Source organism: Podarcis melisellensis (genome assembly GCF_964234715.1).
Source record: "Podarcis melisellensis genome assembly, chromosome: 8".
Taxonomy (NCBI): Eukaryota; Metazoa; Chordata; class Lepidosauria; order Squamata; family Lacertidae; genus Podarcis; species Podarcis melisellensis.
Window position 1 is genome coordinate 41,713,632 of NC_138540.1, and position 26,347 is coordinate 41,739,978.

The 26,347-nt window shown below is 48.9% G+C and overlaps 1 protein-coding gene and 1 long non-coding RNA gene across 6 annotated transcripts in view; one reads left to right on the forward strand and one right to left on the reverse strand.

Moving 5' to 3' along the window:
• The window catches only part of CBFA2T3 (CBFA2/RUNX1 partner transcriptional co-repressor 3), a 64,415-nt gene that overhangs the window by 15,394 nt on the left and 22,674 nt on the right, over window positions 1-26,347 (forward strand). For all 5 annotated transcript variants that reach the window (XM_081920192.1, XM_081920193.1, XM_081920195.1 and 2 more), the window contains exon 2: window positions 21,311-21,457. In XM_081920192.1, the coding sequence (XP_081776318.1) occupies window positions 21,337-21,457 (121 nt within the window). In that variant the 5' untranslated portion in view covers window positions 21,311-21,336. The remainder of the gene's footprint in view (window positions 1-21,310; window positions 21,458-26,347) is intronic.
• Window positions 3,788-14,261, reverse strand: LOC309374964. The gene is made up of 3 exons (XR_014170770.1): window positions 14,206-14,261; window positions 8,982-9,075; window positions 3,788-4,120 (listed from the first exon to the last, which is right to left on the reverse strand). It is a non-coding gene; the product is annotated as an uncharacterized lncRNA (long non-coding RNA).

The window sequence follows — 26,347 nt, forward strand, 5'->3', positions numbered from 1 at the left end:
CCTGGGCACAGCTGGTCGTGTGAGTACTTTCTGCCATTTAGTTGTAATGATCTCAATAAACCTTTTGGAACTAAGCTGCTCCCTTTCGGCATAGTACATAGCTACATAATAAGACCAGATGAAGAATCCTGCCAGTTCAGGACAAAGGCTAATCTAGCCCAGCATCCTGTTCTCTCAGTGGCCAATCAGATGCCCCTATCAGGAAGCCCACAAGCAGAATCTGCGGGGAACCATGCTCTCTCCCATTGTGAGCCCTAGCAACAGGCATTTGGAGCCATCCTGCCTCCAACAGGGGAGGTGCAGCACAGCCATTGTGGCTAGCAGCCATTGATAGCCTTACCCTCCATGAATTTGTTCCACCCTCTTTTAAAGCCATCATGACCTCTTGTGGGAGTGAATTCTATAGTTTAGCTCTGCACTGTGCTTTCTTTTGCCTGCCCTGAATCTGAAGGATCATTGGATGGGCCCGAATATTATGAGATCCACTTCATCCATGAGAGTCGGCATTTTATACACCTCTATGTGCCCCCATTGGGATGCGGGTAGCACTGTGGGTTAAACCACAGAGCCTAGGGCTTGCCGATCAGAAGGTTGGCGGTTCGAATCCCCGCGACGGGGTGAGCTCCTGTTGCTCGGTCCCTGCTCCTGCCAACCTAGCAGTTCAAAAGCACGCAGTGCAAGTAGATAAATAGGTACCGCTCCAGTGGGAAGATAAACGGCGTTTCCATGCGCTGCTCTGGTTCGCCAGAAGCGGCTTAGTCATGCTGGCCACGTGACCCGGAAGCTGTACGCCGGCTCCCTCGGCCAGTAAAATGAGATGAGCGCCGCAACCCCAGAGTTGGTCACGACTGGACCTAATGGTCAGGGGTCCCTTTACCTTTACCTATGTGCCCCCATTACTCACTCCCCCACCCAAAACTTAAAAGTTCCTCCTCCTTACTTTCCTCCTAGGGTTTCCATCACCACTCCTTGATTGTAACATGTTTTATGTCTCCTGTGCACAAAAAAATGTGTGTGTCTGTGTGTGTTAAGCATGATTTCAAAACTGCAAGCCTTCAATGATTTTTTAGATACAGCTGAAAAGCCTGAAACTGTTTGCTTGCAAAATAATTGTGGGGGGGGGGCAAAGGGGTGTGAATAGCCTTTTGTCTCCTTCCCTGATGCTGATGCTAGGAACTGCAACAGCTTTGCTCTCTTCTCCCTCTCTCCTCCCCCCTCCCCATAACACCCTGACTCCAACTGCTCCATCTGCTTGCCTGGAATGCTTCCCACAATTGGGATGCCTGCAGAAAGAAAAGGATTAGGGGGAAATCCAGTCCCACTGAGGGATCAGCCTGAGAGGTCACTCAGAAACACCAGGCTGTGCACCGGTTAAGTTGGGCTCCGTTTAACCTGAATGTGAAATTCCCCTCCTGGCCTTCATCTCAATCTGCCTAGGTGAGATTCATACTGCTGTGTAGTTTTTTAAAAAGCACCTTCCAGTTAAGCAGCTGCATCCAGATGCCACTACTACTACTACTACAAGGGTGGGACCCTGTAGCCTCCCAGATGTTTCTGGACTCCAGCTCCCATCATTCTTGATCATTGGCCATGCTGGCTGAGTCGGATGGGAGCTGGAGTCCCACAGCATCTGGAAGACCACAACAAGATGTACTGCAAAATGCAGGGATGATGGCTGTCAACCTAGATGGCTTTAAAAGGGGATTAGGCCAATCCCTGGAGGAAAAGGCTATCGATGGCTGCTTGTCATCCTGACTACACTTTATCTCCAGTATCAGAGGCATTGCTAAGCTAATTAACACATCGCCATTGAAGGATGCTCTCCCCCTTCAGTGGACCTGCCAAGCCTCCTTTTAAAGCAGTCAGTAAAGCATGTGACTCTTGATCTGAGGGTTGTGGGTGCGAGCCCCACATTGGGCAAAAGATCCCTGCATTGCAGAGGGTTGGCCTGGATTACCTTTGCAGTCCCTTCCAACTCTACCATTCTATGAGTCACTGAAGGCATCACTGCATCTCCTGGCAGTGTGAATTCCATAAGCCAAAGGCGCACTATGTGAAGAAGTCCTTTTGTCTTTCCTGAATCTAATGTCCATCAGTGCCATCACGCTCTACTGTTACAGTGGTACCTCGGGTTAAGTACTTAATTCGTTCCAGAGGTCCGTTCTTAACCTGAAACTGTTCTTAACCTGAAGCACCACTTTAGCTAATGGGGCCTCCTGCTGCAGCCGTGCCACCGGAGCACGATTTCTGTTCTCATCCTGAAGCAAAGTTCTTAACCCAAGGTACTATTTCTGGGTTAGCAGAGTCTGTAACCTGAAGCGTATGTAACCTGAAGTGTATGTAACCCGAGGTACCACTGTACAGGGTTAGGGGAAAACCTGTCTCCACAACTGCTTCTGCCTACTTCCTGCAAAGGCAAAATATATGGGAGGAGATAAGTGAGCCTTCTTTGCTAAGTAAAGAGCTCTTACACCTTTCAGCAAAATGATCCCCTGCGCACATTCTTGTGCTTTTAGATTTTTTTTTTAACCCATCAAGTTCCTACAGGGTGACATTATAAATTACAGTAAAGGACTTAAATGTAGGGCGCTTTTTTTTTCTATTGAAAAATTAGCTATCCTTGCAAGGAATCCCCTGATAATCTCTTAACAGAAAAGTCTTGCCATCATTTTGGGAAAAACAGAAGCCTGGGCCACCAAGGACACCTCCTTGATGTCTTCACTTGCGATGTGGAAGGTGCCCTTACAAGGCTATCCTTGCACATTGTAGCCAGCCCATCAGAACCCTGGTTTCAATAGGTGCGCCAGTAAACAGCACACAAAACACACATGCCACTAAAAGTAAAACAAAATTGAAATGATGGCACTTGTGCTGCAAACCTCTGCTCCACAAATGCAATAGCAGCCTGAAGGTGCTGCCTTTAGGCCAGGCCTGTGCAACTACAATGTTTGGGGTAGATGCTTTCCAGATGTTATTGGACTACAGCTCCCATCACCCCTGATAATCGGTCGTGCTGGCTGGGGTTGACAGAAATTGGATTCCAATAACATCTGGAGGGCGCTTTGTCAGTTCCCCTGTGATGAAAAGTGGGGCGGGGGAGGGGGGAGTTGATAAAATGCCTGACCACAGAAGAGCCACAGAGATAGTGTCTGGGTAGAATGCATAGGCTATCCAGTGAACTCAGCTGTTTTGGAGACTTACAACTGAACATCTGGATAACACCCCCGCTCTTGCGCACCGAACATGCTCATGTGCAGCTCCCGTCCATTGCGCTGTGGCTTGTGCTCAAGAAGTTCCCCTTCGGAGGGGAGAGGCTTTGGCAAATATCGCAGTGTAAGTCCCATGTAATCCAGGGAGTCAAAAGGTGATTTTAAGCCGTCTGCAGCTTGTTGGAAGCAGGCAGCTCATCCCCAAAGGCGGGTAGGGAGAGTGGTAGAGGGAAGGTGAAACATGCATATTCTGGAGATGTAGGGAGGGCACGGACATGTGGGGAAGAGGAGGAAGAATACTTGTTCGCTTATCCTGAGCTCATCTGCAGAGCCGAGTAGTGCCTTCCAATCCTTTCCTAATGGCTGCAAGCCATCACCACCTTAATCCATCATTAGCTGGGCATATTTCAGATCTGAGCCAACAGTGAATTGGTGTGCGTATGGCAACGGCGGGTGGGGGGGGGAGAGAGAGACTTCTCTCGCTTGCATGCTTCCCCTTATTCCCATGCCATCCTTGCTGCTGCCTGTGTGTAATTAACAGAGTAATTAAAAACAGGATGAGTTAATTGGTATTCATTTATGTGGCAGATGTTTTTAATTGAGATACGAAACAATTTACCTGTTTATATAAACAATAGTGAACGAAGGCTTGTAAAACAGGGTGTTTTTCCTTCCACATGCAGCAGGATCTGAGCCATCTCTCCCAGCTCCTTTTCATCAGGCCTGAGGCCAAACTGATGGAGAGCACCTGGGGGTTGTGGATGGTGCAGGGACTGAGGCTCCGTTCCAAAGATGTGCTCCTCCCCTTTCTTAATTGCATGCCAGCTACAGGGATGTTGTTACAGGGTGACAGAGCAGGGCTGGACCCTGGATCTTTTCCACTGGTCCCCAGATCAGCTGCCACTTCCTCCCTCCCTTAAAAAAAGAGAGAGGCTAAAAATTAGCTTTGCTTACAGAGCTGCTGGTCAGGCGTCCACATGTGCAAAAAGAGCCCAAACATTGATGCATATTTGCATTAAAAATTGCATATGGTGATCTATGTGTGTAAAGGCAGATTTAGAAGCAATTAATAACCTTTAAACGGAAAAGCAAGGCAGTGACAGATGAGACAGTTGTGGAGGCAGCTCCCTGCTCTTCCTTTTCCATGCTTCTTCAGGCTTAAACTGGACTTGGGCTGAACAGTCCTTCAGATAGAGGACTGTCTTCTGCGGAGTAGGACACACAGCCACTCTGGATGCATCATTGCATGTAATGGTCAAGGTTTGTAAAGGCAAAACCTGGGGATAGTGACCAGGATAACAGCAAGACATGGAGGGGGGACTGGTCGAGTCTCCTTTGGTTTTCAGAGGCCAGAGAAGGCAGATAGCAAGGTGTAGGCACTGGAGGCTGACAGCCCAATACTTTACATTCCTATTCAAAAATAAGCCCCAACTGAGGGGCTTCCTCCCAAGACAGGATTGCAGCTTAAGTGTCACAATATGAAGACCATAAGAAGCACCATGCTGAGGGACCATTTAGTCCAGGGGTCAGCAAAGTTTTTGTGGCTTGGGCCAGTTCATGGTCCCGCAGACACCGCAGTGTGTGCACGTGCATGCGCACATGCACGCACACACAAATGCTATTTCTGGTGTGGAGGAGGAGTGTGCAGCTTCCCATTGGCTGCAGGAGCTTTCTGCAGCCAATAGGAAGCCAGCCAGCATCGCAGATGGCGGTCCCCGCGACCGAGCGGGTGGCAGGGGTCCATGGGCCGGTTAAACGACCCCCATAGGCCGGTTGTGGCCTATGGGCCTTAGGTTGCTGACCCTTGATTTAGTCCTTCCTCTGGTATCCAGAGGAATGTTGATTTGAGCTGGTGAACCAAATATTTAGTTTTGTTTTCCTTGGCACATAGGAAGCCACCCTTTGCGGAGCCAGACCATTAATCTCTCTCACTCAGTCTTGCCCACACTGACTAGCAGGAGCTCTCTAGAATTTCTGTCAGCCGTCTACTGTAGTCATAATTGGAGATGCTGGAGATTGAACCTGCATGTAAACAGGTGCTCTACCACTGATAGCTAGGCCCCACTTGTTTGCATGGAGTGTTTGACTATCCGTGCCACAGAGGCCAGAAAGACCTGATATATTATCCATGAAGCTCTAGAGAATGTTCTTGGGATCAAAAAAAGGGGGGGAGGAGCTTGCCCACCCCAAATGCTTTTCTTGTTCAGAAGGTCTTCCTCCCTCCTGGTGCAGCCCTAGGGCCCATCCAGGCTGTTGCTCTGTTTTTGGATGGGATTCAGTCACATATTGGCAAATTCGGATGTCAAAATTAAAGTTGATTGGGAGCTCTTGTGCAAGGAAACCAGACTTTAGCAATAAGGAAAAGTGATAGAGGGAGTTGTACTGGAAAGTGTGGGATGGCAACTGCTTGATGAAAGGTCATATGATCTCCCTGCCGACAAATCACAGTGAATGCTTTGTAAACAGGCAACACTGTATAATCTCCCTGCAAACTTTGTGCAAATAAATGAAGACGAATTCTCAGCTAACAGTTTGCCTTGGAGTGACCCTACTCTGAATGGAAGGTCTGACCTTTGGTGTTTGTTTGTATGTGTGTTTGTGTGTTGTGACTTCTTAGCCATGGGCAGGCCCATGGCTTCTGCCTCTGCCGCAAAGGGGTTCAGCACACCTCAGTTTTCCCAGAGTCACGGCCCGCAGCAGATAAGAAATGTGATCGTGAAACATTTGGCTATTGCTGGAAAGAGGCCTTGGCAGGCTGCCGGCAAAGACCAGATGGCTGGAAGCCCAGCTGCGGGGAGAGCAGGCTGGTCTCAGGTGTGCTAAGTCCTCAATCGGTCCCAGGAAGACTTGGCATCACATCCTAATGAATATCGAAGAGGGGGCAAGAAGCACCGTCTTTGCTCTTTAACACTGTGATTTTCCATTTCAGCAGATACTGAATCACTCCTGTCAAGCCCTGTGCTGATACTGGGATGCTGAGCATCTCCTAATAGCTCTGTGGGTTTTGAATTCCCAAAAGGAAGGGAGGAAGGGAGGAAGGGAGGAAGGGAGGAAGGGAGGAAGGGAGGAAGGGAGGAAGGGAGGAAGGAAGGAAGGAAGGAAGGAAGGAAGGAAGGAAGGAAGGAAGGGGTGTATCTTCCTCTCCAGTCCCCAGGACAGGTTAGAAAGAGAAATTCTCTGGCACGTTTTTCATGGCCTGTGCAAGAAAGAGAAAGGAAGCTTTTGCTTCTGTGCCCACTTTATGCCAGGTCCCCAGTCTCTTGCCCCTTTGTCTCCCTTTAATTCCCCACTTTTCTTCCAGCCTCTTCTTGCACCATTCATTTATAGTTCAGTCCCCAGCATCTCCAGGTAGGTCTAGGAATGCCGCTGTCTAAAATTCTGGAGAGCTTCTGCCAGTCAGAGTAGAATCCACGCAGTGCTGTGCCTGATGGTCCAACAGTCTCACTTGGTATAATGCAGCTTCTTGTCTACTGAATGTCCCCAATATTTCTGAATCCCCTTGCATCCATTTCTTCAAAGGACTTCCTCGAAGCGTTGCCCCACACCTCCCTGCTTTCCCTCACTGTAGTCAATTTATAGCCTGCAAGCAGCATATTCTGAACCTCCCAGTTATACGGAGCATCATTTATCTTTGATCACATCCCTCATACACCTAGTCAGACCACTGGTCCCTCATCAATATTGCCTGCACTCACTAACAGCAGCTCTATGGGGCCTTCAGACAGGGCTCTCCCCCAGCCCTAACTGGAAATACCAGGGATTGAACCTGGAACCTTCTTCATGCAAGGCAGCTGCTCTGCCACTGACCTATGGCCCTGAAAGGAGAGCACAGACACTTTGGCCTGGCATGTAGCTTGTTCTGCATCAGCTACTTATGATGCTGCAGTATATAACCCAGAGTTTGGTCACATCCATACCATACACTTAAACTCCGTGGCTTTCCTGCAAAGAGTATCCTGGGAACCATAGTTTACCCTCACAGTCCTAGCACCTTAAACAATCTACAGTTCCCGGGGTGGGAGTCCTGGGCTTTCAATGTGTTTCTAATGCATGGTGAAGCTGTTGGAAGCTTCCACCAGCCCTGCTTTGCGGGGGCCATGGGCAGGTGGGCAGGGCTGATGTGCCCCAGCTGCCTATGGGGGGTGAAAATAGAGGCGAGGTGGCCCAGAGGCGCCAAGGGCAGCAGCTGCCAAGCTTTGGAGATGCACTCCAGTCATTCCAAAGAAACGAAAGGAAAACAAGGAAGGAGACCGCGTTGTTTTCCTTAACAGGGAAAGGCTGCTGGAGGAGCCTGGCACTGGGTCCAGCTGCCCCAGCTGTGGGGGGAGGAGGGGGCTCCTGAGGAAGGTTTGGGAGACAGGCTGAGCCCCCTCCCCCCTCCCCCATCTTTTCCCACATGGAGTGGTCTGCAGTTCATCCCCAGTTTGCCGCCAGCACTGAGTGCTTGAGCTAACACGATCCAGATGGAGCAGCTCCGTCCCTGGTGAGCATATCGGGGAGTTGTTCTTGGCCCTGCTGGCACCGGCAGCTGAAGAGCAGGAATGCACAGCCTTTATTTGGAAGGAGGCAGTGGACCCAGTACTCCCCCCTACCCCCACATCTGGATTTCATTTGCAGAGCATGAAATGATGCTGGGATTTCAGGCCAGTGCCGGTTTAACCCTTTCCTCCTGCCTCCCTTCCTCCCCCAGGGTCAGAAGAGGGGAAAGGAGAGGAAGAAAGATGGAAAGGACTTTCCCCCCTCCCCAAGGATGTTTTGCTCCTGGTGGCCGAGGCGTAGGGTCCAAGACAGTCTTCCCTAACTTGGAGCCCGCTTGAAGTTTTGGACTAAAACGGCCAGCAACACCAGCCATCTGGTGGGCAGCAAGCTGGAGCAGCCTGGCCTAAGAAGTATCTCCATGCACACACCCTGGGCATAGTTAAACTATGGGATTTGTTCCCACAAGAGGCAGGGGTGACCATCAACCTGGTTGGCTTTAGAAGAGGATTAGGCAAAGTCATGGAGGAGAAGGCTACCAATGACTACTGGGCATGATGGCAATGTTCTATCTCCATGGATGGAGGCAGTAAGCCTTTCAATACCAGTTTCTGGCAATCACAAGTGGGGAGAGTTGCTGCAGCATGCAGGTCGTACTTGCAGGCTTCCCATAGGCAGCTGGCTGGCTACTTTGGGAAACAAGATGCTGGCTTAGATGGGTCTTCGACCAGCAGATAGGCTCCTCTTATATTCTGCAAAGGGTGGGGCTGGAGGGGCAGGCTTTTGTTAGGGGTGGGGGCAGAACCTCAGCTTTTTCTGGATTGGGGGGCAGCTGCCCCCTTTGGCTACACCCATGGGCTGCACATGGCTGCTTTGATGTTAACCTGGAAAAGTCTGCTACCCCAAAGTAATTGCTTCGGCTTCTTGAGGACTGGAAGGGTCAAGCCATCAAATGCAATGCAGCTTCCAGCAAGCCATTTGCAGGGATACAGTGAGACTGGGTTGATTTATGCAGGCACCTAGGCTGTGCAAATCCAACAGAGCGAGGAGATGGAAACCTGAGATGTTAGAGTGGGCTATGCGATTTCAGGATGCTGGTGTTAGGGTGGGTATAGAGTGCCTTCCTTATTATTATTATTATTATTATTATTATTATTATTATTATATTGTGAATAATTCACCTTTCACACTGAAAGCTAGTGCAGCAGGGAGTGATCTGGGCTGACACCAATGGGCTAGATCTTTACTTGCAGGGAATTTGTGTGCCTTTTGGGTTTGGGTTTTAACTGCTGCTACCTGCCTTCAGCCTGAAGCAGGACAGTTGCCTTCGCCAGCTCAGGGTTCTTCCAGCTTACTCTGCTGCATGCGCTGCTCCACTACAAGGTGCATGCTGAAACGATACAGGAGATGATTGCAATACCTGACTGGAATGTGTCCTTAAGTCCTGATGATGCCTCTTGCATGGAGGATAGAGAGGGCTGTGTGAGCATGTATAGACGCAAGCCTACTGCACAAAGGGAAAAAATTGCATGCATTGCTCAATCCACTTTTGCCTCTGGCCCCACCCACCTCTGGCATGTGGCCTCCAAATGGTTGCCTGGAAAGAAAAGTGGCCCTTGAGCTGAAAAAGGTCTACACTATGGCCCACAGTGCTGGTCTCACAATCGCTACCTCCTGGGGTATAGTAGACTGACCGGACCCCAGTCAAGGATGTAGCAGATTAGACTGTCAGATTTGGCCATGCCTTGAACACAATCTGTCCTCTATTATAACCACCGTGTGGACACCCTCTGGTATTGCTTCCAGCTGCTGGCTGGGGGCTGAAAGGAGCCCAGCTGCAATGGATGAAACCCACCCTTGACTGAAGCAAACCTTTCAATCACAGTGGAATGAATGAGGGGGGGGGGAGAGAGAGATTGGGAATTGCCCTTCTGTTCCCACTGGGAGGTGCAGGGTGAGGATGGGCGGCCCCCTCGGTCTGGAGGAGGAGAAAAATAGAAATCCTTTCATTTTTAGATCCTTGCCTTCTCTGCCTAAGCTCCGCAGCTGCTAATGGAAACCAGATGTCAGAAGGCAGACACACAGCTCTCCGCAGTTGGGACAAATTATTCGGCTCTTTTCCTCTTCCCAGCCCCACTCCCCAATTCCTTTCCCACCCCAAGTAAGAGGCAGCTCATTCCTTCAGCCTCTGAGCCATCGTGGGGAATCGTGGTGACATTTAGAACTCCTGCTTTAAACAAAGGAGAAGCGAGACTCATTCCCGACTTCTCAATATGAGAGTGTTTTAGGTTTGGGGTTTTGTTTCTGCAGGCACCCCCCTTTCAGTTCATGCACAGGATCTCCACTCTGCACCATTAAGTCCCCATCATGATTGCTAATCTCGCACAGACTGTGCATAAACTGCTTGGACTTGGATGGCTGAAGCCAGGGCTCCTAAGGAATTGGCCCAGGGTGCAAGTAAGCAAAAAGAAGCTCAGAAAATCATCACGGCAGGTGAGGTTCCTGAAATCGGAGGGAAATGACACAAATTCTTATTGGTGCAAACGAGGCTGGCACCTCTCCAGTACAATCCTTAACATGCTGCTTTAACACATGGCTCGTTGTTATCAGGCGTGTATATATGCCACTTTGCAAGCACACACACACGGGGCCACAGAACTCAGCACCGTGAGATTCTTAACAAGCTTCTAGCTCTCATGGGGCATGCTAGGCAAAACCTCGAAAGCTGGAGAGAAGGTGGAGGGGGGTAAGATTATCAGGGAGCAAGAGTTCAAAGCTCATTGCCCTATGCCGTCCTTTGAGGATTGAGAGAAAGAGGTCATAGCTCAGTGGAGGAACACCTATTCTTTTAACCTGAGGAATAAATAAATAAATGCTTCAAACACTGTAGGTCTGATCCCTGGCACAGATTCTGGAGAGAAGCCCAGGTGAGCACGGGTTCAAAACAGAAGGTCTTTTGGTTAGAGTGGCACCATAGCTCAGGCTTACCTTGATGGTGCAAATAGGCTGGCTTCTGGAGAGGAGCTTGGCACCTATTTTGCTCCACTCCAGGCTTTTTAGTTTGGCACAGGCTGGCAGCTAAGCCGAGGTTGGGCTAGCAGATTCACCCCGTGCATTTACAGCACATCCAGTGTGCGTTTGAAACATGCAACTTTCCCCTAAAGAATACTGGGTTCTGTAGTTTGTTAAGGGTGATGGGACTCTGTGAGGGGTGCCACCAGTATGTGGGTAACACGCAGCTCTACTTCTCCATAACATCTGAATCAGGAGAGGCTGCGAAAGCTCTGGATTGGTGTCTCAGTGCCATGCTAGGCTGGATGAGGGCCAATAAACTGTGTTTGACTCCTGGGAAGATAGAAGCTTTTGGAGTGGGTGGTACCCATGTCTGGCAGATAGGCAGGTTACCTGTTCTGGATGGAGTTGCACTCCTTATGATGGAGCAAGTGCATAGCTTGAGGGTACTCCTGAATTCATCTTTGCCACTTGAGGTCAATGTGTCCTCTGTGGCTAGGAGTGCCTTTGACTGGCTTCGTCTGGTTCACCAGCTATTGAGTTCCTGGACAGGGGTAGTCTGTAGCCCATGCTAAAGTTGGTTGGTAACCTTGAGGCTGGATTACTGCAATGCGCTGTGTGTGGGGCTGCCCTTGGACCTTTTTTGGAAGCCCCAGCTCTGGTGCAGAATGTGCCGGCCACATTGCTGGTGGGACATCTGGCTGACAACATGTGACTCTGTTGCTACAGCATCTTCACTGGCTGCCCATCTACTACCAGGCCTCTTTCAAAGTCCTTGTATTAATTTACAAAGCTCTGGACAACTTATGCCCAGGGTGCCTCAGGGAGCACCCAAGCCCTTATATCCCAGGTCGATCACTGAGATCATCTGCAGGAGCGTCGCTGGCCATTTGTCAAGTAGGCGAGGCTCATTTGACAGCAACAAGAAACCGAGCCTTTAAGTGTCATTAGTTCAGTATTGTGGAATGCTCTGCCAACAGAGATTCAGCAGGCACTTTCTGTTTCAACTTTTAAATGCCTGCTGAATCCTCTTCTATTCTATCAGGCTTATGCAAGCAATTAAGAATACATTTTTTCCACAATAGTTAGCTGATTTCTGATTTTAACTTTTTAGATTGTTTTATTGTGTGGTTTGATGTACAACTGTTGTAAACCACTGTGACTTTTTTTTTAAAGGAATAGCAGCATATAATGTTTTAAATAAACAAACAAACTTCAGTTCTCAGGATTCTTTGTGCATTAGATGTATGGGGTAGATATGCCTAACTTGGTGCGTTGTACAAACATGGGATTGTAGGTAAGATCTCTCCTCCTTAACTCTGATCTGTAGCCCTGGTTTGGGCTATGGTTAAGGAATGACCTTAACCATGATCCCAGGTCAGAGAACATACCAATCCAAACCTTGGCTGGGCTGCGGCACCTAAAACACCTAGTGAGAAGCAGCCTAGTAAAATTAAGAAATGCTTCTGCATGTTGAAAAACTCAAGGACTGGTGAAACTTTCCAGGGACATGCTCCACAGTTGGGATGTCACAAATGAGAAATCCTGCCTTGGATCACTGATACCACACCTCCAAAAGCAGAGGGACTTACAGGAGGAGCAGTGTCACTTAGTGGTTAGAATAAAACTGGGGAGACCAAGTTCAAATCCCCACTCAGCCGTGGATCTCCCTGGGTGATGCAAGTCCCTTACTCTTTTTCTCTGCTTCAGCCTAACCTACCTCACAGGGTTATTGTAAGGGGTCAAACTGTGGTTGGATGAGAAGGAGAGAAGCATGTATACTGTCTGGATCTCCTTGGACAAAAGTCAAGATATAAATATAAGAAGTGTTGCAGGTTGCTACATTAATATTGTGAATCAGCCTTTCCATTGTGGTTTGCAACTGCCTGATCAGAGTCTGGGATCAGACAAAAGAATGTTAATATTCCTTAATGGTCCAGGAAGGGCAGCTTTTATCTCTATATGGAAGCTAATTGCTCAAAGTGGCTTCTTGATAGGGAGGCATTTCTGGAATGCCTGGAATGGAGAAGGAGATCTGAGCTTGAAAGGTGACCCTCTACATCCCCACCAGAGGAGATGAGGGTGGGAGAGGGAGGTGCCAGTGTGCCCTACTTTGCAGAGGACAGTCCTCCGTTTGAAGGGCTGCCCCCGTCAAAGCGAAATAGAAAAAGAACTCTAGGAAGGGCTAGCAGCTGGGACTCTGAAGTTGCCCAACAACCCTGCATAGCAGACTGGGCAGGTGTCACACAGATCACCTGAGCCCTTACATTCCAGCCCGATCAATGAGATCATGGGTAGGCAAAGTAAGACCCGGGGGCCAGATCCGGCCCAATTGCCTTCTAAATCTGGCCCACGGACGGTCCGGGAATCTGCATGTTTTTATATGAGTAGAATGTGTCCTTTTATTTAAAATGCATCTCTGGGTTATTTGTGGGGCCTGCCTGGTGTTTTTACATGAGTAGAATGTGTGCTTTTATTTAAAATACATATCTGGGTGATTTGTGGGGCATAGGAATTCGTTCATTTTTTTTTTTCAAAATATAGTCTGCCCCCCCCCTACAAGGTCTGAGGGACAATGGACCGGCCCCCTGCTGAAAAAGTTTGCTGACCCCTGAATGAGATCATCTGGAAGAATGATCTTAGCTGTCTCCCATATCACAGAGGCCCAACTGGCCTCAACCGGTGATCCCATGCTGTGGAGAATCAGTAGGCACCCCTGCTTTAAACTGTGAGACATCTGCTGAAGACCTTTTTATGCTGACAGGCCTGTGCTGTTGTTTACAATTTTCTTGAGTCATTTGAACGATTGTTCGACGTTTAATCTCACGCTACTGGGCAGCACTGTGATCTTTTGTAAGGTTAGGGAAGAGAAAGTATGTCTTTACATCAGCACATAGTTCAAACTATGGAACTCAGTTCCATGGGAGGCAGCATGGGCTTAGCCAGGACTGGGGGGGGGCAGGACCGATGTGATTGGTCAGTTAGTCAGGTATTTCTATTGTTTTACTTGATGCCCCCACCCACCTGCCCACTCTTGGCTACACCCATGGGAGGCAGTGATGGCCACTAACCTAGAAGGGTTTTAAAAGAGGATTGGACATATTCATGGCGGAGAGGGCTATCAATGGCTATTGGCCATGATGGCTGTCCTCTGCCTCCATAGTTGGAGGCAGCAAGGCTTCTGCATAGTAGTTGCTGGAAACCACAGAAGGGAAGAGTGCTCTTGTGCTTGGGTCCTGCTTGCAGGTTTCCCAGAGGCATCTGGTTGGCCACTGTAAGAATAGGATGCTGGACTACATAAGCCATAGGTCTGATCCAATGGGCTCTTCTTATGTTCTTACATAAGAGGGCAGTACATAAATACTTTTATAAAAAACATGCTGTGCTCCAGTTCAGACCCTGACCATTAAGCCAGCCAGTCTCCAATCTTGCATCCTTTTGGATGCAGACTGCAGCATCCCATTTCCCAGCTGCATTGGCTCTTCTTGCCGTGTCCCAGATCCACTACCTCTTTGCTGTCTCACAAGGATGACAGGACTCTGGACATGCCAGGGCTTCTGTGGGCTCCCATCTGCTGTGTGAGGCTCTCAGCTGCTGTTTGGCTCTGCGCTGTCACTCAGGACAGTATTTATAAATAAAGCAGGAAGCATGGCGGGGGGGTCAGCGGCCCCGCACCGTGCCAGGCTCCATTCTCAGGCATTGATAGTCGCAGGAATGCTGTCATCAGTCAGAGCGATGCACAGTATTTCACATGATGCTTCTCACCCCTCAACACTTCCAAAAACAGCACGGGATAGCAGAGAGGAGTGGAACATTTATAGGAGCAGACCAGCCTGGAAACAAACAGGATCTGGGCCCCAGAAGGACTTTGTACTCTGCCAAGGCTTGGTGCTAAGGCTGAGCCCTGGAATATTTTAAATGGCAGTGTTTAGCCCTGAGACATACAAGCATGTGCAGAGTGCAGTGGCTCTCCCAAAGGTCGGGGATCAAGGTGGAAGGTTTCCCAGGCTGAAAGTCCAATGTCTTGCAAGTTGTTGCCATTAAAGGAATTTATATACCAGCTTACATTTCAGAGGGGGGAAATACCAAGGCAGTTCACACACACAAAAATAGTAAGAATAAAACCAATTATCGAAAATACATCTAATTAAAATACATACAAAAGCAATGACGTTAAAACATCCATCTTTAAAGTATAAAATAAACAAGGCTTTCAAAACAGCATAACAGTTAAAACAACAAGCAAAGCAGGAGACTCAAGCTAGGAAATTCTTATCTAACCAGGTGTGTCTTCAAGGAGCAGCAGAATGACAGTACGGATGGGACCTCCGGTATCTTAGCAAACAGGGAGAGCATTCCACATCACACACACCACCAGTGACAAAGCCCCGTTTCTGTGTTATCACAAGCCAATAATCATCAGGCCATGGCCAAAAAAAAAAAGTTTGCATCTCTTACACTCTCAGGTGGGTTAGAAATTCAACAGTTTATCTTGGTCTGCACAGAGTCAGGAAGGGGACATAGCTCAGCAGGAGACATTTTTTAAAACGTGCACATTTATTGTGTTTTGCGGAATGGTCCCCGTTCAGTGGGAGAGCACCTGCTTTGCTTGCAGAAGGTCCCAGGTTGAATCACAGCAACTGCAGGTACAGCCAGGGGAAACCCTTCTTTTGCTTTGGACCATGGAGATGCTGCTGTCAGTAAGAGCTGAAATGACTGAGCCAGATGAGCCAATGGTCTGACTCGACATAAGAGGATTGTAGCTCAGTGGTAAAGCAGCTGCTTCACATGCAGAAGATCCAGGGTTCAGTCCCTGGCATCTCCACTTGGGATGGTATGAGAATGGACCATGATTGAAACCCTGAAGAGCCATTGATGATTGGTGTCAACAGTGCTGAATCAGATGGATGAATGGTCTGGCTCAGTATAAGGCAGCTTCTTATGTTCCCATTAAATGAGTAGGGCTGGAGTCCTACTTTAATTTTAGGGGAAAGGGTATAGCTCAGTGGTAGAGCACATGCTTCAATCCAGGGCATCTGCAGGTAGGACAATTCTATGACTGGGAGAGACTCCTCTCTGAAATCCTGGCAAGCTGCTGTCAGCCAGCACAGGTAACATTGTCCTAGGTGGTCAGCTTCCTGTCTTCCTACACAGCTTCCCGTAAGGCAGCTTCCTTTGTCCCCATGCCGCTCAGATAGACAAATAGCTTCCTGCATTTCACGCAATGAGCCTCTGCTCTAAATGGGAATGACCCTTTTGCTCTCCTCCCAGCCTAAAGCACTTTGGGTTTGTATTCAAGCAAACTATCACAGTGAAAATTAACTTTTCCACGGACATTGTGGTGAGATCCAGAATGCTCCCTCTAGCTCAGGATTGCCTACACTGACTGGCAGCAGCTCTCCAGCGTTTCAGGCAGCAGACATTCCCTTTCCTACCTGGAGATGCTGGGATCCCTTTCCTACCTGGAGATGCATGCAAAGGACGCTCTGTCACTGAGCTCCAGCACTTCCCCAGATTTGAATGTCTGATGAGCCATGGTTGCCCCATCCAGGGCTGCTCATTGGACTGGCTTGCCTAAGAAATGCTGCCTGCAGAGCACATATATGCGGGGAGGTCAGAGCAATTCCATTCCCCCCTATTCCCTTTGCAGAAGTCTGCATACATTGGAGAGAGAAATGGTTGCCTAAATCCCAGCCCCATCATGTTGTGCCTTGTTTTCTCTGTATGCTGGCCAAACTTTGCAGCAACCATAATATATGTCCTTTGTGTTGTCTCACAGTCCCTGCACAACATCTTTCTGCCCCCAAACCGTTCCTGTGTGAAACTAGTCATTCCTTACCTCGTGGCTTGGTTCCCTTGAGTGTGTTTCGCTCAGACATGTCTGGTGCACATTTCCACCACTGTCAGCTGCTTCTGCGAAGCAATTGCAGCCGGGGATACACAGCCAGCATTTTGCCTAGGGAAAAAGAATAACAACAGAAAAAGGCAGGCGGGCTTTGCAAACAGAAAGATCTGCTTTCTGTTTGACCCTAACACACATTCCAACTGTCCCTATTAACCAAAGCATACTGTTCTCAGGCTACCATGTCTATTTCAAACCTGACCCAGATCTATTTCAGTCTGTTGGTTCCCAAACTGTGGTCAGTGAAAGACATCCAGGTGATCCACAGCATGTGTGTAAAAATACAGGTAGAAAACATACAACGTCCAGCACAATGCATTACAATTGCCGCAACAGGCAGAAAATAATGAAGAGGTCTGTCAAGACCCTCAGCAATTGAAATTGAACCTAATTGAACCCTCTGACCCACTGGAATCAATGAACCTACGTTAATTATGCCCATTAACTTCAGTGGGTATACCCTGAGCAAGAATAGCACTGACTACACCACAGTATGCGTGGTCAGGGGGCTGCAAGGCTTCCGTGATAAAAGGAACCTATTTTGGATGCTGAGACTTGGCATAACTGTGCAGGCTGAACTCTGTGGAATTGCAAACAGGTTCTGGGGCTGAGCCTCTGGGTTGACTTGGCTCACATTTTAAGGGCAGGTCCAAACCATAAATTTAAAACACACCTGACACACATTTAAAGTGCATGACTTCCCCCCAAGGAACCTGGGAACTGTAGTTTGCTATAGGTTTGGGGAGTTGTGGTTCTGTGAAGATAAAATACCGTCCCCAGGATTCTTTGGAAGAAGTCATGTGTTTTTAATGTTTTGATTATATTTATGCTTTTTATATGTGTTGGAAGCTGCCCAGAGTGGCTGGGCAACCCAGCCAGATGAACAGGGTATTATTATTATTATTATTATTATTATTATTATTATTATTATTAAAATGTCTAGTGTGGATCTGCCCTAAGCCCTGTGTCTGGCATAACCATGGCGGGAAAAGATTAAGACAACTTTGTGGCATGTAACCTCCACCCCCCTCCCGCCGCTGCTGCAGAGAGGACAGGCCTGCTTTGCAATGCCAGGAAAGGCTTCGGAGCCAAGGCTGGGGAGTCTCCTCTCGTCTCCTTGGCCTCAGCCGGAGCTGCCTTCGGAGCTGATTTATAGCCGGCAAAGCTCGTGTTTGTTGGCCCGAACTCAGCTGCATGCTGGGAATGGCGTTGAGAAGGAAGGCGGCCCTGCTGGGGCTGAGGTGGTTCTCTCCCTGGCTCCTTTCCAGAGTTCTTTCCACAACGTGTAACTCTTTGGATGCGGGGCGGGGGGGGGGGAGAGCTTTCAGCAAATATGGGAAATGACCCACACTGAAGGCCCGGCATGGGGGTTTCTTGCAGATGGGGTGGCCAATGCCTGGGAAAGCTGCTTGCACCTCCTGGAATTGTGGACAGCAGCTTGGCATTTTGGGAAGGGCTTTGTGCAAGGCAAGTTATCGATCCAGGGATATACCCAGGACGGAGTCCCCCACCCCCTCTTCCCACCCTCGCAGAGTCGAGATCAGGGCAATTTATTCATCATCACTATCATTGACAAGTAAAGGATGACTCTTGGCTCCTTCCGCCCTTGGCATTGCTTATTGGCAAAGGAAGACAGAGCTCATCAATGAGCAGGAGGAGCGAGAGGCAGGCAGTCCAAGGGTGGCTGGCAGGAGGGGCTCTTTCTAACTGGCTGGGCGAGCGGATGGTGAATTTTTAAAACGGCAAGCATTGAAGGGAGCTGTTAGTTATTTACCTGTTGCATAGATATCCCAGCGTTTTCCTCCAAGACGCTCAAGGTGTCCCGCATGGTTTCCCCCCCCTCCTCAATTCCTCCCCTTGACAACCCTGTCAGGTAGGCCAGGCCAAGAGGCAGTGACTGACCCAAGGTCACCTGGTGGGTTTCACAGCTGAGTGGGGTTTGAACCCTGGTCTCTCCCACGCCCTACTCCAGCATTCTATAGTGGCTCTCAAGTTGAGATGATGATCAGTTGCTAGGCTTTCCCTACACGTGGGAGAGAAATTTGATTCATTTTGCATTTCAAGGCGAACCTGCTTAATTTGCACTATGTGAAAAAATATGCAAACTGAAACATAGCAATCCTTCGAAAGCCACACTTCTCTAAATTTTGCAGTGCGGTTCTCCAGTTGCAGTATGGTGCACAAAAATGCATATACTCGGGTAATGTATCCATGAAAATGTAAATACCAATGAAAATTGAAATGCGTTGTTTTAGGGGAGATCACTTTGCAAAAAAGGGTATGTTAGGCAAAATTGCATATGAAAACAGGTATATTAGGAGAACTTCCCATCAATATACTAATGAATTTTCATGGTATTTTTTTTTTAATGGCAAACTAATGTGGAAATGCGGAAAACTTTGAAATTGAAAAATTTTGAATTTGAAAAATGGGGGTAGGGGGAACCAAGATGGTCAAATTCTCCCACCCCTTAATTTCCCCCTCACTGCCACATCATTGTGGGAGGAGAAACTGTAACAGCCATAATTATAAAATAAAGAAATAAAATTTTGTGGGTTCCTCAGAGATGGATCCCATGTTTATGTTAATCATTCATTCATTCATTGATACAGTTTCTAAACCACTCTTCATCAAAGCAACCCCAGGATGATTTGCACAACTATACAATTGAAACTTAGGTAGGTAGGTAGATAGATATAGATATGAATAAAATTGTTTAAACATAAAGGGGTGTAGCCAACTAGGTTTTACTCAAAGTAGACCCACTGAAATGAATGGACCACTGATAGGCCATTACTTGGAAATGGGGTCTACTCTGCATACGACTAACATTGCATACAACCCAATACAGTGGTACCTCAGGTTAAGTACGTAATTCGTTCCGGAGGTCTGTACTTAACCTGAAACTGTTCTTAACCTGAAGCACCACTTTAGCTAATGGGGCCTCCTGCTGCCGCCGTGCCGCTGGAGCACAATTTCTGTTCTCATCCTGAAGCAAAGTTCTTAACCGGAAGCACTACTTCCAGGTTAGCGGAGTCTGTAACCTGAAGTGTATGTAACCTGAAGCGTATGTAACCCGAGGTACCACTGTATTTTAAATTTTAAAAACCAAATGTTGCAAGATGGGGAGGTTGTGTTCAGGAACCCTGGAATTATGATCAGGGAGGACACTGAGAGCTCAATCAGATTATCTACAGAAAGTCTGAGGCCCCATGCCTAGCATCTCCACGTAGGACCAGGAATATCCCAGCCTGAAACCTTAGAGAGTCTCTACCAGTCAGTGTAGACAATACTGAGCTAGACAGACCAGTGGTCTGGGCTTGGTATAAGGCAGCTTCTGTGTTCCCAGGTTCTTAAGAGAAAGATATACCTTGCATGGAGTCAAGCCTTCATGAATGCCCACTGAAGCCAGACTTCTCCTCCATGTGAAGGGTTTCCATGCCACCTGTATCCATAACAGAGAGCCTGCCATACGATCATGTATGATCACTTATGTTCAGCTCCAGCTTAGATTGCCTCCTCTGCGAACCCCAGTGATATCTTCCTTTGGCTAAGATCACAGCTTTATTTAGCCTGGACTGTGCACATTGTGTGTGTGTGTTCAATTAATCGTGAACAGTTGCAGTGCATTTGGAATGCGCCACAGATTAGAGTTTTTATCAGCCGCGCAACCGTCTGCAGAGAAGCTCTCTGCTGGTCTCATGGAGGCAGTGTCACCTCGAGGAGATGCTGGCTGACCCCAAGCCAGGGCGGCGAAGGGGAGGCTTTCCTTCTTTGGTCCTCATCTGGGTCTTGGCAGGGCCCTGCCGGCGCGAGGCTCAGTGACGGAGCGCCACAGCTGCCCTCGCACTTGCGCTGAGCCATCAAACTCAACTGCATCCTCTTTACTTTAGGAGAGAGAGAAATGAACTTGGCGGCCTCCAAAGTCAGAGGCAGGTGCCTTTCCTTACGGCCCGGCAGCTGCTCTTGTGGGCTGGCTGCTCCTCTGCCATTTACCTCTCGTCTCCCAGCCCACCTCTTCCCTCCCATAACACCTCCTGATAACACTTCCACAACTCACATTCATCACCCCACAAAAACAGGGTGGCTTTATGGAACCTCTGAGTGGTTCAGAGGCTGCATGACACCGAATTGGGGCAGGGGCTACCACCAAGGGATGGGCATTGCCTTTGGGGCTTCCTTGTGTGAGCTTCTCAGGAGGAGAGGATCACCTGGTCCGCCACAGTGGGATGTAGGATGCTGGACTAGATGAGACTTTGATCTACTTGAGAAGGGCTCTATATATACATTATATACATTGCTTTTGATGTTGCTACATGGGATCTTCAACAAAACATTGCAGTGTGCTCCTTCCTGTTCAGGGTGCCTGCCAGCAAGCCACTCAGCTGTGCCCTCATCAGGGATACTGCATTGCACATACCCCCACCACAGTTTGCATTTTTATTTCTCAGCTGGCGCTGGGAAATTTCCCATGGCTGCTGAGCTGTTTGTCTAAGAGGATGTTTGCTTGCTGCTCAGGGGGGAATGTGGTCCTCAGACTGAAAATGCTTCCCCATCCCTGGTGTGGCTGAAGCGGGCATCAGTATGAATCGTGTCTTCCCCATGCACTTCCATCCTAAATATTCCCTTTCTTGTTTCCTGGGCAGTATCTGTGCCTCTGACTCTCCTCACCTGTACCTCCTCCCCTCCCCTCCCTCTCTCTGTTCTGCAGGTAGTACAGAGATCAAGGCAGCAACGATGCCTGACTCACCGGCCGATGTCAAGACGCAGTCCCGATCCACGCCCCCCAACATGCCACCGCCGTCACCAGCCGTCACGCAGGGAGCAACGCGACACCCCACCTTCACACCAAACCCTAGTGAGTAGTCAAGTCAACACCATGCCCAGCGATGGGCATCAAAAATGGCAAAGGAAACAGAAACGGAGGCCAGGGGGTGGAGGTGGGGAATCAAAGGTCTCTCCTGATGTGGTGTACAATTATTATTATTATTATTATTATTATTATTATTATTATTATTATTTTATGTTTACACCCTGTCGTTCCTCCAAGTTGCTCAAGGTGATGTACATAGTTTTCTTCCTCATTTTATCTGCACGAGAACCAGGGGGCAGCTGCCTCAGGTGGCAGAATCCAAGGGGCGCCTTGGCAGGTATGCACCACAGCTAGAGAAGCAAGGAGAAGCAGTGGCTTCCAGCTTCTAGTGAGATCCTGCAAGAGCCCTGTTAGAGGCCTTCAGAGGTCTTGCACAATCATCCTGAGACCACAGTATATAGGGCAGAGCGCCTCACTTACCAGGGTCTCCAAAGGCCTCCACGCAACATTATGGGGCTCTTGCAAGGTTTTGGTGGAACCTGGAAGCAGCAGTCGCACAACTCTGCTAAGCGAGGCTTGAGCTTCCCCATCGCTGACTTATCTGCCTGCGCTCTATCCTTGTGGCCTGTTTGCTTCCAGAACTGAAGCAGACTGAAAAACTCCCTCCCGCACACATGCTATTCCCACTCTGCAATGACCTGTATAGCAGGAACTGTGAGCTGCGGCTGTTCATTAGCCTTTCTGAGAGGCAAAACAAAAAAACAAAAACCCGACCCAAGCAGAGGACTTTGCGCTTAAGAGGACTTTGCAGAAACGGAATCTAGCCAGACCCATTTCCCCGCTTTATCCGCAAGCTCTTTTCCTCTGGCGTGGAGGTTCCGGTTGTCATCAGGACCCGGAGCTGCTTCGGATGCCGGGGCGGGTGGGTGGGCTTGGATGCTGTCCACCTCCACCCTCGCCGCTTCTCGCCTCTTGATGCATCGCCTTTCAAGCGAATGGCAGTGCCAGATGGCACCACATTTGGAGTGCCAGGAAAGCAGCCCTCCCCCTTCCCCGTTGATGCGGATGCCAGCCGTCTCCGCTCCTGCTGTTCATGAGCGATGCTGCGATTCGCAGCCAGAAGGTGCATAAGGAAGCAAAAAGGGAGAGGGCAGTTGAACCCCAAGCAGACAGCAAAGGCAACAGCAGCACTCAGGATTATTTTCAAAAAGGATGGGTGTCAGGGGCCCAGGTCTTGCTAGAATCCAGACCTTTGAGCTCCAATGTAAGGTGATGCAGATCTCAGTGGGAGAGCATCTGCTTTGCATGTAGAAGGTCCCAGGTGCAATCTCCACTATCATCTCCAGGTAGGACTGGGAACGAGTCCCTGCTGACACCCTGCAGGGGCCCTCCCTGTCAGTGTAGACAATGCTGAGCTCAACATACCAATGGTCTGATTCAATATAAGGCAGCTTTCTATGTTTCACTGTGTGGATATTCTGCAAGCAGAGCAAACTACTTTGCACATGCTCAGAGGGAAGAATGTTTCAGCAGAGCCCCCGTGTTGAAACTAGATTCCAAACCCTGTTTAAACAAGGCTGCAGAGCAGTAAGGTTGAGCACTGCTGTAGCCATGTTAAACCCCCCTATGGGATTTCCACCACTCATCAAAGGCCTGCCCTACCATTAGGCAGGGTAACTAACTCAGGCAGCAGGTGCTGGTGAGGCAGCAGTAGCAGCCTCCGAGGCCGTTTCCTTCTGATAAGAGGACAGAACTGTGTCACCTAACCTGCACCCACGAATGACCCATTCTGGTTTGCCTCCTGAGCAGTGTTAGAAACCAGTGTTAGAAACCAACCAGGGCTGAAGGAGGATTCAGTAGCCAGTCCAGGCAGCCTGTGTATGTGCAGGTGTGTGTGTGTGTTTGCGTGTGTGAGACACCATCTTCTCCTTTGCCTCGGGCAGCAAAAATGCATTTCTTTTGCCTGAGGGTCACCCCCATTTGCAAGGCAGAGAATCGCCCCGTCCAGTTGCCCGCCAGTGCATAATGCACAATTTGCATTGGGCCGCGAAGCGCTCTGAGTGCCACAAGTGCAGCCTAAGCAGCAGGAAGGGAGTCTGCGCCCCCCACTCCCTTCACAGATGGGAGCCTTTCCTCCATCCACAGATAAAAGATCCAATGGCAGATGGGCGGCTATATCCGCAGGCGCAGCACATCGATGCCGAAAGCCCTGAAATAGTTGTGACTATAATAGCCTGCTCCCCCAGATTCCTTTGCCCTTCAGCTGCAAGGAAGCCACGCAGCACGGGTCAAAATTAACTTCTTCTTGCTCACAAGCAGAAAGAGCAACACATGCCCACCCCCCTCACCTTCCACATTGAGCTGCAAAGTCTCCTCCCTTCTGAAAAGAAATGCCTTTTTTTGTATTGCACCTTGCGGGGGGGGGTAGTCTCTCTCTCTGTCCCCTGCCTCCCGATTCCGAGTGGCAGTTCCAAGTCAGCTCCAGCCTTTGCTTTTTTTTTTTTTTTGGAGCCAGATGTTCTCTAATTAGAAATCGGATTCTGCTCGTCTGTGATCTGATGGGGTTTGCTTTTAATCGCTCTCGGTAGCAGATGCAAAGGCGCTTTTGAGCCAGTCTGCTGTGTTTTCTGAAAAGGGTCTGCTGCTGCTCTCCCCTCCCCCCTCTCAAAAACAACAACCCTTATTGCAACAGCTGACCCCAGGAGGACTAGCCTTTCCTCCCTCTCCCCCCCCCCAAGTCCCCGTCCCGCCACCACCCCACAGTGATGCTGTGTATGCATTTAAAGCGCTTAGAGGTTAGGGAAGAGAGAAGGATTGGAAGCTGTGACTTTTGCACTTAATTCGAGTGGATATTAGCAAACAGCTGGTGTTGTGCCCTTACTAAGAGCTCTGCTAAGATGTTCAGCCTAAACTGGGCGGCTTTAATAACCACCTAGCCTGATGGTTTGCCACCCGAGAGCTATGGCAGAGACTTGGCCCATCCCAGGATCCCACAGCCAAGGAGCAAGATGCCAGGGGCGGATTTCCCAGCCAGATGGTGGCTGCTGAGAGCACACGGATGTGCAAAGGAGGACTTGGAGTCTATGAACTGCTTGGTTCCTCTCTCCCCAGATCCTTTTTATTATGGGAATCTTCCCAAGGAAAGCTAGATGCCAGAGTTATCTTTCCAGCCCTTATAAGCTCACTAAAGATATTTTGTAAGCCAGGGATGGAGAAATCAGTGTACAAGGAGGCAAGTCCCTGCCCAAGGAGCATACAGTGAAGAAATTTGACACTGGTGAATTTGTAGGAAGGAGAGGCAGGGACAAAAAGGGGATCCATATATGGTTGTTTCAGTTACATAAAGGAAGACTTGTTTACAGAGTTACCATTACACACCATAGGGCATGGGAACCTCGGACCTGTTATTCCAGCTCTGATGTCAACAAGCAAGTTGCAATGGTTACTAATGATGTCCTACCTCCCCTTCTGCTGGAAACTGCAGCAGGGGAGAGGGCTGTTGTGCTCAGGACCGGCTTGGAGGCTTCCTGGCAACATCTGACTAGACACAATGAGAACAGGATGCTGGACCAGATGGGCCACCAGTGGGCCTGATCCAGCAGGTTCTTTTTACGTTCTTACATCTTGAATTGGTTCTGAACCCGACATGCTTGTCAGTTCTGTAGCCCAAGTTCCCTTAATCCATCTGACCCTTTCTGATCAAGCCAGTCCTTCTCCTTTGTTCTTATGTCATCGTGAACCAGGCTTGTTGCATGAGGAAGTGAGGGGCAGGGGTGGGGAGGACACCACCCGCCCTCTGTAGATTTTCTTTGCCACATTGGTGGAAATCAGAGGTACTCTACATTCCCTAATTTCTGTTGTATGCTTTTGAATCTACACAGCATCCACCAACCTGGTACCCTTCTGCTGTTTTAGACCACATCTCCCATCAACCCCAGCTCTGCTGGCTGAGGCTGATGGGAGTTGTAGTCCCAAACAGCTAGACCATACCAGATCAGTAAAGGCTATTCTATACTTTCCAAGTGTTTGTTAATACTGATGACCATGTCACTATCTTGTGATCAGCACCGTATGCATTTTGCATTGTTCGTTGTGATAAATCTTTTCTGGTTTTAAATTGCTTCTATTTGTTGTATTTTATCTGGCTAAATCACTTTGAAACTCTTCTACAAAGCAACCGATACATGCACTTAATTAATAAAAACAACAACAATACAGCTGTTGGAGAGCTGTTCACCAGGCTTCAGCACAAAGTCCATTAACCTGGAAAGTGGGTTGTTGCCAGGCAGATTTCTTATCTAGAAAACAAACAAACACATCCACATGGTTGTCCTTTCTAGAACAGGTCCCATTTCAGCATGGAGCTGGCTTTATGGCATGCATAGCAATAGATCAAGGGTGGGGACCTATCTCAGTCTGAAGGACTCATTCCTTTCCTGACAACCTCAAGGGCTGTATGCCAGTGGTGGGCAGGGCCAGAGGCAAAAGTGGGTGGAGCAACAAATGCAAATATTAGCACCCTACTGTAGGCAATTTTCTACTCGTGCATCCCTCTCTAGCCTCTCCATTCGGATGAGCAAAAAGCATTATCAGAGTTCGAGGACACATTCCAGTTGGAAAAAAATATATTCCCAGGGTGCGAAGCAATGCCAGTAAGGTGTGTAGTCTGGGGAGAGTTCTTCAGGCCAGATACAAAGGCCTAAAGGAGATGCCACCCACCCTCTCCACCTGCCCACAGGCACTCTAGGCACCTGTGCAAATTTGGGCCCCCAATCCTTTTGAGTATCTGGCAACAACACCCCTAATCAGCCAGCCAAAGAGTAACCATTTGTGAGTCTCAAATGTCATCAAGACAGTGAGTTGCCAGCCCCCGGCTCCTTCAGTTGAGATAATACAATACCATCCAACATTTCTCCAATGAAAATAGGTACAACC